Source organism: Fistularia commersonii, chromosome 22 (genome assembly GCF_037954325.1).
Source record: "Fistularia commersonii isolate RoL2024-O1a breed Wild chromosome 22, RoL_Fcom_v1.0, whole genome shotgun sequence".
Classification (NCBI taxonomy): domain Eukaryota; kingdom Metazoa; phylum Chordata; class Actinopteri; order Syngnathiformes; family Fistulariidae; genus Fistularia; species Fistularia commersonii.
Genome location: NC_141305.1, coordinates 1,571,400 through 1,584,969, shown reverse-complemented (window position 1 = coordinate 1,584,969; position 13,570 = coordinate 1,571,400). Strand labels below are relative to the sequence as shown.

General features: G+C 39.3%; 1 protein-coding gene across 2 annotated transcripts; it reads left to right on the top strand.

The window, feature by feature from the left end:
* LOC147221241 (uncharacterized) lies at window positions 1–5,138 on the top strand. Of its 2 annotated transcripts, none has more exons than XM_086169501.1 (4): window positions 1–140; window positions 870–954; window positions 1,846–2,128; window positions 4,898–5,138. In XM_086169501.1, exons 2-4 carry the CDS (start codon window positions 926–928, stop codon window positions 5,003–5,005), a joined length of 420 nt encoding a protein of 139 aa, XP_086025627.1. In that variant the 5' UTR covers window positions 1–140; window positions 870–925; the 3' UTR covers window positions 5,006–5,138. The 2 variants fall into 2 exon arrangements, with proteins under 2 accessions (XP_086025627.1, XP_086025628.1); XM_086169502.1 differs by having other exon boundaries at window positions 9–140; window positions 849–954.
* Window positions 5,139–13,570: the final 8,432 nt, after the last annotated feature.

The window sequence follows — 13,570 nt, the reverse complement described above, 5'->3', positions numbered from 1 at the left end:
CCTTCTGCTCCCGGAGGTCGTCCCTCCCGGCTGCACACCTGAGGAGAGCTAAAGGTAAGCGTTGAAGACCTCCACCTCCACCTCCAGTTCCAGCTCCACCTCCAGCCCGGCTTCTGTTTGCCCCTCCGATCAGCCGCACCGTGAGTTTTGACCTTCTCTTGTTTGTCTTTTTCGGGGCCATTAGTTCACGCCGGGAGCCGAAAAACCCCCTCGTTCGCCCTTCGCTTTTCTCTGGGAAAATATTATCCGAGCTCCGGCTCGCACCTGCTGCCGCCAGCGAATCAAACCCCAGAAATTCAGATCCGTGGGAAAATATCCCTCTCCGAATATGACAATTATGGATTACATAAGGAGAGTCTGTAGCGGTTCCAGCTGGATTATCTGAACCGCCAAGCTGTAAAGACGAGCACTAGAACTTTGTATTTATTTTCCAATATCTAACGGGCGGAGGTTTGGGGGGGACGGTTGACGCTGAAAACGGAAGAGACGTGAGCGAAGACAGCCGTTGAGCTCAGAAAAGGCGCCACCGAAAGGGATCTTGGCGTTCGGGAGCTTTTAAGAAACAGGAAATGTTATTTTAGCAAGTGTGAGGATGACGTTGCGTAACGAGGGACGAGCGTTAAACCAGATTAGGGCAGGTCAGATGACTCGGGGAAAATGAAATATATGTGGGTCCAAAGTGTATTTTCAGTCGTCAGTCGAAGGTTGGACTACAAATATGGCCTCCGCCGGGCAGGACCCGGGTCCTCGAGACCTCCAGAGCCCCACGTGGGGTTCCTTGGGAACTCCTTCGTCCTGAGGAAACCTAAAAAAAAACAATTTATCATTTTCTGGAACTGAACGAATAGACGAACGTCTCCTCCTGCTAGAACCCGGAGTGTCTGGCCTCGATTCCAGCCGAGAGTTGATGACCGAACCCTGAAGGATGTCCTTGGATTACATCCCTGCTCTAGAGTAAGACGGGATTCCTTCGCGTGTGTGTGTGTGTGTGTGTGTGTCCCGTTTCAAAAAGGGGAAGGTGCAAAGGTGTCCGAGAAATAAATATGGAAAAATGTAATATACCATTGAAAAAAGTCTAAATACAATAGAGGGAACCCAGCAGTTGTCCATTTTATCCAACTTTCATATTCTTATTATTATTAGTAGTAGTAGTATTGCCATCATCATTATTATTATTATTTTTATTATTATTATCAACAATAACCACGACAATAATAGCAATTAATTATAATAGTAATCATTATTATTATTGTTATCATGTTATTATTATAATTTGTTGTATTATATTATGTAGTCTATATCATAATTTATCCTAGTGTTATTTACTGGTATTATTTGCTATTCTTGTTGTTGTCGTCATGATTATTGTTATCAATATTATTATTCTTATTGCTATTATTATCATTTGTGGTATAATTATCCCAGTGTTATTATTTATGTCAATTATTAATATTTACTAATATTGCTGTTGTCATTCTTTTTGATATTATTCATTTTGTTATTATTATTTATTCTTATTATTGTTATTTCTGTTAATATCATTATTTCTTATTATTATTATTATTATTATTATTATTTGTAGCATTATAATGGGGACCATCAGCGCTAACAGCTACATGCTATTAGCGGACACAATACAATAATAGTCATAATATTAGGAACGGCAAGAGGCGGCGGTAAATGAAGCCACGACCCTCTGGGAACCTGAGAGGAGACTATGGGATGTATTATGGGATGTCCTTCAGGCGGGAAATAATAAAAACCTCAAGATCGCTTCCTTTTGAAGTATTTTTACGCATTTTAAGACGGCGCTTATCAGGGATTTTTCTTTTTCCCCGCACCCAGGATTTTCCTGGCGATCCTGGGCCTCGGCCTCTTCATCCTGCTCTGCACCACCTTCTGCCGAATGTGCGGCCACCTGAGGCGGGAGGAGCGGGATCGGGACACGTGGAGGTACGGCGAGCAGGACGGACGGCCGCCGCCCATTTATTTCATCCCGTTCACCGGCGGCCGGCCGCGGCAGGACGGCGAGGAGCACGTGGGGATCCCGCGGTACAGCCAGGAGGTCTTCTCGCCGCCGCAGTACAGCAATGCCGCCTTCAACGGGCCGCCACCGTCCTACAACGAGGTGATTAGCAAACACGAAACGCCACTTCCTGTTGTCACAAGGGTGACAAGGTCGTCCGTAATGCATCCACACACACACACACACACACACACACATGCAAAACCCATGTTGTTTATGAAATTGTGCATTCATTTATTCATTAGCTTAACTGCACTTGGGAGGCGGGGGGCGGAGCCTATCCCAGCTGTGAGAGGCGGGGCTCACTCTGGACCAATCACAGCGCCTCATATAGAGACATACAGCTATTCACAGCTCTTATCAAGCAACAAACGTTCTCCCACCGAAGTCACATCAGATCCAGAACATCAGCTCCTCATCTTCTTCTGGGGAGCTTCCAGGTCCCAGGACCTTCTCCTCTTAACATCCAGGAAGCCGTGGTTCTTATCGCATCTCTTAATGATTCACCTGGACCACCGTCTCCAAGCCCAGATACGACTCCTCCATAAAAGAGGGATATAATTCACTTGGCTTCCTCCTCGCGGCCAGAAGGTTGGATGCTCTTCTGTGTGGAGTCTCCATGTTCTCCACGTGTCTGCACGCGGGTTCCTCAGGGTTCTCCGGGTTCCTCCTTCAGGAGGTTCACTGGAGACCGCCGGATTGTCCAGATCTGTGAAGGAGAGGGTGAATTCTTGTACGTTTGAGGAGGAAAAAAGGTGCCTCCTTTCGGCACCTTCTGGAGTTCCTGAAGGTCCTTCCTGCTTCATGATGAATGTGCAGGGAGAAAAAAAAAACAATCATTAATTCATTTATTATCATTTATTCAGTTTTATTCAGACAGACAGACTCATTCTACCTCAACACTACAGGACTGTCTCAGAAAATTAGAATATTGTGATAAAGTTCTTTATCTTCTGTAATGCAATTAAAAAAAACTATTTTTTCATGATATTCTAATATTTTGTGATAGGACTTTTCTTAAGATGTAAGCCATAATCAGCAACATTAAAATAATAAAAGGCTTGCAATATTTCAGTTGATTTGTAATAAATCCAGAATGTATGACATTTTTGTTTCTGTAATTGCATTACAGAAGATAAAGAAATTTATCACAGTATTCTAATTTTCTGAGACAGTCCTGTAGGTGTGAGAAGAAGATATTTAGGCGTCAATTTAGCTGTGAAAATAAAGCACACAGAGCTCTGGGTCTGATCTTCTGTTCAATGTGTCAGTTCATGAAGTTTGACTGGCTCTGTTTCCCTGATCCAGTGTTTTTATGACACTATGAAATGTGCAGGTTCAGGTGTCGTCTTCTCCTTGGTCTTTGACAGTTGTTATGGTTTTCTTCCCCCAGGGTGTAGAATCAGAATCAAAACTTTATTTGCCCCCCGAGGGGGCCAATCGATTTGGGTGGGGACATGGGGTATCAAAATTGTGAACATCGGGAACAAAACAAATATAATAATAATAATAATAATAATAATTCTACATTTAAATGTTAATGTATAAACAAAAAACAGAAAAAAAAGAAAAGAGATTTATAAAATATATATATAAATAATATATAATATATATAATTTATAATATATAAATATATATATATATATTGTGATTATATATATATATATAAAATCTCTTTTCTTTTTTACATATATATATTATATATTATATATATACACACACACATATGTATATGTATATATATATTAGATATATATATATAAATTCTCTCTATATATGTAATAAACAATATACAATATATATATATATATATATATATATATACAAACCAAAATAATAATATATATTATTATCTCTTTTATTTTTCATTTTGTATGTGCATATTAATAAACATGTATATATACATAATATATATATATTCTATATAAATACATATATAATATACAATATACAATATATATGTATACATACAAAAACAAAATAAAAGCGAATATCATATATATTATTCTCACTTTTATTTTTCATTATGTATGTATATATCTATAAATATTTATATATATATACATAATATATTTATATATTTATATAAATGCATATATAATATACAATATTTATATATATATATATATATATATATACAAAAATAAATAAAAAGAGAATATTATATATATTACTGCTGCTTGTCATATATTTATTATATAAATGAAAGAGCGAGCTTATCTGCAATTTGCACAATTTCGTACAGTAATTTATTTATGTTTATATATATATATATTTATAAATATATACATCGAAAATGAAAAATAAGAGAGAATAATTCCACTGGATGAGGGGTTTGCATGGTTACTGGGAACTGAGAAGTCGGTTGATCTTCTCTGGGTTTTGCATCCTGCGACCAGAGTGGAGCCACCCGAAGGCCAGGGGCAGACGTGGGACCATTTTTAATATTTGACTGTCACGGAAGCGGGGAAAAGTCTGAGGGGTTAAGCAGTTATTTCGGAGCAGACGGTTCCGGTGCGCTCCAGGCCATTCCCTCGGTGTCGGCTAATGGAGTGGAACCAGAAGGTGAAGGAGAAGGTTGATGTTAACAACCTGGTTGTTATTCATTTCCCTAGAATCAGGTTCTTTCCACCACTCCCTGGATTTGCGGTCAAATATGACAGTTTCCCTCCATCCCGAGCTGCACCGTGCACAGAATGTTGTTTTAGCTGAGGACGTGTTGATTTGCCGACACACTCCAGTTCTCATGACCTCTTCATGCACTAAACACAGCTTCAGTGACTCGGCTTAGTCAATATTATTTGTAATTATTTTGTCATGACTAATATTGTGTTCATAATGACTGACATCCATCTTCTCCGTCGATTCCAGCTTGGATTCAAACCCGACGACCTCCCGCCCGCGTACACGGAATACAACGTCCCCACGCATCCCATAATACCCCCGGCACACACAAGCGCCCCGCCGCCCGAGTCGTAGTCGGGTCGACGCCGCGGACGCCAGGGGACGGCGCCTTTGCAGCATTTGAGATGATCGAGGTCACGGACGCCATGACAGCGGCGGAGGTGTCGCACACACACACACACACACACACACACATGCCTGGACACACACTGAAATCACCCTCTTGACTGATTTCGACCCCGCGAATAGAACACGGAGAACTGAATGAAGGAACTTCACCTGATGCCGGGGGTCTCAGATGGATCTGGATCACGTCGCCAAATCACCATGGAAACCGTTCAAACCAGATATAGAGTCCGCAATGATGGCGGAAACTGACCAGAAATATTTTTTTGCGTGATTTTATAAGAATATAATGATATAAAAAAAATAATAAATTATTAGAAAATATATATATTATAATGATGACAGCGATGATAATAAAGCTTTAATAAGGAGAGGTAGCCATGTAATAATATGCTTATTTGTAATCATTTTTCACTGTTGTTGTCCAACACACACACACACACACACACACACACACAAAACACAGCCCTGTATTAAATTTGTATTAATTAAAAAAGTTCCCGTATGGGTGGGATCTCGCTGAAGGGGCCACGGTTCCATGTCATTATTCACCCTTTCACGGCTCATAACTTCCCCGATCACGAGGCCCCGTCGCCGGGTAGAGAAGGGGAGGAAGAGGAGGACGGCTTGGGGGTCGCAGTGGCTGCTTTCCGTCACTAGATGGTGAAAGAAAGACGGTGAAAGTCTCTTTTACAGCCACGTCATGATTCATAACACAGAAAAAAACATGGAAAATGTGACACGTTATAACCGGATCAATAGCTCTGTACGATTGATAAGGCTGAATGTTAATGTTGTTCGGGTTGTAATTCCTGGATTAAAATGTGACTCTTCTTTGCAGTAGCCGGTCTACTCACTCACCTCTTTATATTTAAAAAAAAAAATGTAGAAATATAATTCTATATATGTTTATCACTCCACAGATTATTTTTTCATGCAATGATAGGATTTTTTTTTTTTTTGTCAACTGATAATAAAATACCGTGCGGCAACACAACTTGTCAGAGGCTGTTATTTTCAGGAAACGCTGGGATTTCCTCGAAATGGACAACAAATGACATGAATACAGTTGAAGGAACCTTGAGGAACTCCACGCAGAGAACATGGAGACTCCACACAGGAAGGCCTCCTGTGGGAATCCAACCAGGGATCTTCCCGCCGTGATGCGCTAACCGCTAATTGCTAAGCGCCGGCTAAAATCGCCAATCAGTCGTCATCACAACGGCGAACGGGGGTCGGCGGAGGAAATGGTGATTCGGCGCGTCTGGTTCTTACCTTCGATGGTGAAAACGTGCACCGCCGGGTGCAGGAGGCCACGCTAGGTCTCACAGGTTCCTGGAGCACACACATGATCTGAAATCCAATCTTCGACCAGGGGTGGGGTTGCAAATGCCACGTTAGGGCAGACGTGAGTGTAATATATCAAACCAAAACTCCTCGCCGGGCCGGACGGCGAGACGTCCAGACCGGGATCAGAAGAAACGACCTTCAGATGGTGGAGAGTCGCTCGGTGCCAGAAAGCAGATGTCCGCTTGACCAGTTCCCTCCCTGCCATACATCACAAGAGTCTGGCATTTCCTGAGCTGGACCTGCTGTCACCTGTTGTAAGGGAACACCCTCAACCCCTATATAAGTCCTTGCCTCAACATCTTGTACAGAATATGTGGCATCTGTGTGTGTGTGTGTGTGTGTGTGTGTTTGCATCCTGGATTGTCTTTATTCCTGCACGTGTTTTGCGTCTGTAGCAGTTCGACCCCGCGGGGCTGTTTTATGTAAATGACCCTAAATACTATGTTTTTTTGCACAGTTAATATTGTTGCCTCTTTAAAGTAATTGCTTAAAGTCATGAAAGTCAGACATGACAAACTGAGCCATATGGTGTGGGGAGGAATTTATTTTTCTATTATTTTTTTGTGAATATTTCATATTTTTTTGTTATTGTATTTTTTACAATACAATATATGTATATATATATATATATATATATATATATATATATATATATATATATATATATTGATTTTAATATATACATATCAATTTTATATCGTAATATTATTATTATATTTAAATATATTATATATATAAATATAAATAAATATTTATATAAATATAAATATAAATATAAATATAAATTTTAAATGTAGATATCAATATAAATATATAATATATTTAAATATAAATATATATATATATATACATAAATACATATATACATAAATATATATATATAATATATATATTATATAAATATATATATTTATATTTAAATATATATATATTATTGTAAAAATATATATATAAAAAATTATATTATATATAAATATATATTTAACCATCGTGCAATCTTACATTACATATATATTATGACATTGTGTTTACTCCCTTGTCCTACGGGTCAAAAATGTCCCATAAGACAATCTTTGTACCCTAGTGGTTTACAGCCCACATGGAAACGTAAACAAAAAAGAAGTATCACTTTTTCCAATTATGGGGTCTCTTTAGGAAAAGTCATAAAATTTCAAGTTGGAAAAAAAAAGGTTAAGGTGTTTTTTCTACAGGTAAACATGGTAGTGGGTCATTTTTGACCCGCAAAGCAACACAATGGATATATATATATATATTTATACCGTAAATTCATATAAGCCGCTACTTCTTTCACACGTTTTGAGAAGTGCGGTTTTTGCAAAGATGCGGCTCATATATGTTTTTTTTTAGAGAGTAATTACAGCGGCTTCCTTCCGCCAACGCCATCGCAGAGGACAAAAGAAACTGTTTCATTTCAAACCCACTCGCATTGAGACTTTTTACACACACCAACATCGGGAAAAGAAATGCATTCGACACGGCTTTCGAGTTGAATGCGATCGGTCGATGAAGGAAATAGAGCTGCTGCACCAAAGTTCATTAAAAAAAAAACATTCTTGTTATGTACCACTAGTAGTAGATGTTACTGTCATTTTTTTTAAATTATTATTTCAAAAAATCTTTCCTGTAACATCTTGCTACGCTTATATGCACTTATTTATGTACAATTTCTTTTTTTCTTTTAAAGATAAGAAGGTGCGGCCTATATAAAGGTGCGCTCTATAGTCCAGAATTTACTGAATTTTGAAGAAAATTGGGGGTCCACATTGTTGTTCTCTTTAATTCTGGATGTTTTTTTCTCTTTTGCTATTTTCTAATTGTCTTCTAATTGTCTCTCTATTTATATTTATACAGGACTGTCTCAGAAAATTAGAATATTGTGATAAAGTTCTTTATCTTCTGTAATGCAATTACAAAAACAAAAATGTCATACATTCTGAATTCATTACAAATCAACTGAAATATTGCAAGCCTCTTACTATTTTAATATTGTTGATTATGGTTTACGTCTTAAGAAAACTCAAAAATCCTATCTCAAAATATTAGAATAGCATGAAAAAGTAATTTTTGTTTTTTAATTGCATTACAGAAGATGAAGAACTTTAACACAATATTCTAATTTTCTGAGACAGTTCTGTATCTTATGTGGTTGTTGTTGTTGTTGTTGTTGTTGTTGTTGTTGTTGTTGTTGTTGTCTCTGCTGTCCATTTATTTGTGGATGTTTTTTTCTTTTTTTTCCTTTTGCTATTTTCTCTTTTCTTTATATTCATATTTATTGACACTTAAAGCTGTGAAGCAGCTGTAAAAACATAATTTCCTTTATGGGGATCAAAAAAGTTTATCTTATCTCATGTTGTTGTTGTTGTTGTTGTTCTCTCTGCTGTCTATTTATTTGTGGATGTTTGTTTTCCTTTTGTTACTTTCTAATTGCCTTCTAATTGTTTCTCTATTTATATTTATATTCATATTTATTGACACTATAACTGTTACACAGCTGTGACAGAAGAATATCCTGTATGGGGATCAATAGTTTATCAACTAGCCAAGTCAAAATAATCAAGTTTATCTTATTTTGTGTTTGTCGTATTGTTGTTGCTGTCATTGTAGTTGTTGTTATTGTTCTCTTTTTTTGTTTTTCTTCTTTTGTTATTTTCTCTTTTGCTATTTTCTAATGGTCTTTTAATTATCTTTATTTATATTCATGTTGTTGTTGTTGTTCTCTGCTATCTTTTTATTTGTGGATGTTTTTTTTTCTCGTGCTATTTTCTCTTTTGCTATTTTCTTATTGTCATCCAACTGTTTCTCTATTTATATTTATATTCATATTTATTGACACTTATAACTGTTACGCAGCTGTGACAGAAGATCGATAAAGTTTATTTTATGTTTGTTGTTGTTTTTGTTCTCTCCGCTCCAATCCATTTATTTGTGGATTTTTTTTCTTTTGTTATTTCCTCTTTTGCAATTTCTAATTTTATATAAAAAAATAATAATGATGATGATAATAAAGCTTTAATAAGGACAGATAGCAATGTAATAATAGGTTTATTATTGATAATAAATTTTTATCTTTTTTGTCACACGAAAAAGTCTTCTCGCATGACGTTTCGCGCAAACATAAGCCAGAGATGTGTGTTTTACACACACACGTGTGTGAGCAATGTGATTTTAACACACGCTATAAATTATAGGTTATATGTAAAATAAATCATCTTTCTTTTTCGTATACGGATTTTTTCAAACTCATGGTTCATGAAGCCCGATCTGCTCTTGCATCGCAACTCTGCAGCCATCTGCATCTATCCAGTGTAAACACACACACACACACACACACACAGATGTGCCAGAAGAAGGCGATGTCAGTGTCAGAAGACGCTGTGCAGACTCATCTTCTCTGGAAGCTCCTCCATGAGGTCACCGCGAGGCCTGGATCCTGTACCAGCACGTAATTGGCCTCGACGTGGATCGGAGGAGGGATGATCTCACCGCGTTATCTTTATATTTCTCCGAAAGGCTGGTGGAAACACGCCGACGTCTGGTTTGGAGACACGGTGGAGATGTGGATCGGGAAGGAGTCCGTAGATGTTCGGGAGGTTAAAGATGGTTTGGAGGGATGGGAGAAGGATGCTGAGGTTGGGGGTCCACTAGAAGACCAGGGGGGGTTCGTTGGCCTGAGAGGAAAGGGTGAGGTGCAGGCGGCTGATTGGCTGAGGGTAACATGGTGGCAGGTGATTGGCTGACGGTGAAATGGAGGTAGCTGATTGGCTGAGAGTTATTTTACATTTTTAATGCTTTTAACAAAGCGACTTGCAGTGGAGATGCCGGGGATTTAACCCAGGAACTCATACATGTGAAGCAAGCAATGGAGTATGTGGTAAATGGGGTGAAATGGAAGCAGCCGATTGGCTGACGGTGAAATGAGGGCAGGGGATTGGCTGACGGTGAGATGGAGGCAGGTGATTGGCTGAGGGCGAATTGGAGGCAGGTGATTGGCCAAGTGTTAAATGGAGGAAGCTGAAGGCTGAGGGTGAGGTGGAGGCAGGTCATTGGCTGAGTGTGAGATGGAGGCGAGTGATTGGCTGAGGATGAAATGGAGGCAGGACATTGGCTGAGGGTGAGATGGAGGCAGGTGATTGGCCAAGTGTCAGATGGAGGCAGGTGATTGGCTGAGGGTGAGATTGAGGCAGGCAGTGAGGTGCAGTTCATGGCTGGTGAGGCACTGACATCATCACAGTCAGATTTACAAACATATGAACCTACAGAGTGACTTATTCACCATTTCATCGGCAGCCATTGACGTGTTTCGTTTAAAATATCATATCAGCAATCTTTACATAGACAAACTGTAGCATAGAAAAAAAAGCACACGTAAAAAAACGTTATTATCTCTTACCTTTACTTATAAATTGAAGTCCGTGCGCCGCACCTTCTGAAGAAAAGCGTCGATAACTTGCTCGTAGAAGTCTTCCATTTCTTTATTCAGTTTTAAAAGTCTCTCTGTCTCAATGGAAATCACTGCCAGTGAAAACGGTCGTCCTCGATCCGTCCTGTTCCGACTGGATGTTTTGAGTCTTTTCAGTGCCGTCGTAGCCGGAACGGTGACCGCCGTCCGGAGCAACTTTGTCGTCTGAGGAACAGTTTGAATGAGATCCTTCTGGACCAAAAAGTGGAGAAGCTGCCCAGGAGATTTACATTCATCCCTCACCGTTTGTGAGCTATACAGCCCAAAAAATAGCTGGATGGCAGCACTTGACCTGCTAAGTGTTAGCTAACCGAGTAGTAAGAAGGATCCCTGGGATCAGCGGCGCCCCCTACCATGAGGCACCATCACTGTGTGCCTCACTTAGTGTCTCTTTGCACTCGTTTTATGATTACAAGAAACACGTAACAGTTGTTGACGAAAAACATTACAAATCATCTAAACTATGGAAATTGAGTTCATATATTAAAAGTGTTTTTTCAATAGTGACATCCACAAAGACAGCACTATGGTCTCAGTGCAAAGCATGCTAGCACAGTTAGCACAATCATTGCGCAATCCATAGCGGGCTTAGCTGGTTGTCGCGTCAACACACGTCTCTTCTTCATTTTCGAACGGTAAATGTGAATTTTTTTTCAGCGATTTGGAAAAAAATTTATGAAAAATGGTGGTACAAATCACTGAATGAATATAACCATTTAATTTTCATTTTGCATTTTTTTCTTTCCACAATGACAGATGAGGCCCGGCCTCCCCTGCCTCTACTGACCGCACGTCACTGGAGGCAGGTGATTGGCTGAGGGTGAGATGGAGGCAGGTGATTGGCTGAGGGTGAGATGGAGGCAGGTGATTGGCTGAGGGTGAGATGGAGGCAGGTGATTGGCTCAGGGTGAGATGGAGGCAGGGGATTGGCTCAGGGTGAGATGGAGGCAGGGGATTGGCTGAGGGTGAGATGGAGGCAGGTGATTGGCTCAGGGTGAGATGGAGGCAGGGGATTGGCTGTGGCCGTTGCCTGTCAGAAACCGGACATCTTGTTGACAAGCAGGAGAAGCTACACGACCTCAACCAGCATAGAATGCTTCAATACACGCACACAAACACTGGATATGAATATTGTATAGATGTAGACAGTGTATTGTATGGAAGCGCTGCAGGTCAGCAAATGAATTGAGGCTGCTAGCAGGTTTCTCCTCCCTCTGCAGCTTTTCCCCGGTGTAGAGTTTCTCCTCTAGTCGCCACAAACACTGCCGCCGGTGTTTTCCTAGTTCAGAAAGAGGCTCCGTCCCCCCCCAAAGGTCGTCTTAGAGCCTCGAGTGCCACGTGGTCGGGACAGGTTTGGAGTCCGACCGTCAGCTGGCCGGTGCCGCCGCCATCGCCGGCTTCCCCCGGCCACAGCTCAGATAAGACCTTTCCTTTCTGGTCGCTATCTTCGACACCGCATCAACAGACGCTGATAAACAAAGACAATGAGGGACGTCCTCTTTTATATCCGTCAAAGTGCTACATGAGCGGTCAGCGGATTCCTTGCGTGGAGTCTCCATGTTCTCCATGTGTCTGCATGGGGTTCCTCAGGGTTCTCCAGGTTCCTCCGGCAGTCCAAACACATGCAGGAGCTTCATTGGAGACCTTACATCGCCCATGGCTGCAAACTTTTACAACAGTTCTCGTACCATATTTATATTTTATCATAAGTAGCAACCATATTTGAATGCATTATCTATATATGTTAAAGTTTAATGATGGGTGAATGAGTGAGGAACTGAACATTTTTTTTGTTTTTTTTTTTATTTATCTTTTTTTTTTAAATTTCGAATTTATTAATTAGTATTGATACTTTCTTAGGTTGATCGGCACTCAATTAGGATGCGCTGGAGTTTTTTTGTTTTTTTTTGGTGGTAAAACGTCCATTTAATCTGCAATAGCTGTTGTCGGCAAGCCTGCAATTACCGCGTTTTTATTTTATTTTTCTTTTAACATAAATAGTTGCAACAAATATACATATGTACAAATAAACATGGCAAGGTAGAACTAAATGTCAATGAAACAACCGGGGATGAGGAAGCAAAGGATATAAGGACATTGGTTCTGTATGTAATCAAAGGTTAACAGTGTTAACGTTTTATGATAAATGTATAATGCTGGACGAAAAAGAAAGTAAAAGAAAATGATTAAATAGATAGATAGATAAATTAAAAAAAAAAAAAACTTGCAAGGGGAATATGACATGTATTTAACTTGGTGGTTCACAAGGAATCTCAGACATCAAACTGTTTTTTTTTTGGTTTTTGGATTTTTCCACAAGTTTTAAGGATTTATTATATAATTCAAAATCGTTTATGAACAACGTAAAATTTGGGGAACATTTTTGAATTCTGTTTTTGTGAATGAAGAACTTGGCCAGGCCTAAAATAACATTGACACATAGTTCATCTCTTTTGTTGCTTAAACGCAAACCAAATGTTATGTCATCTCTTGAGAAAGAAACTGGGGACGATGGAAAATTATCTTTAACCCATTTTTGAGTTTTAACCCAAAAAATATATGGTCAGTGGTTTCAATGTTGTCTTCACAAAATGTACAAATATTATCTTCAAAATTAAAGCGCATCCTCAATAATTCCTTAGATGGGTAGATGTCATTCATAATTTTGAAGTGGGTCTCTTTTG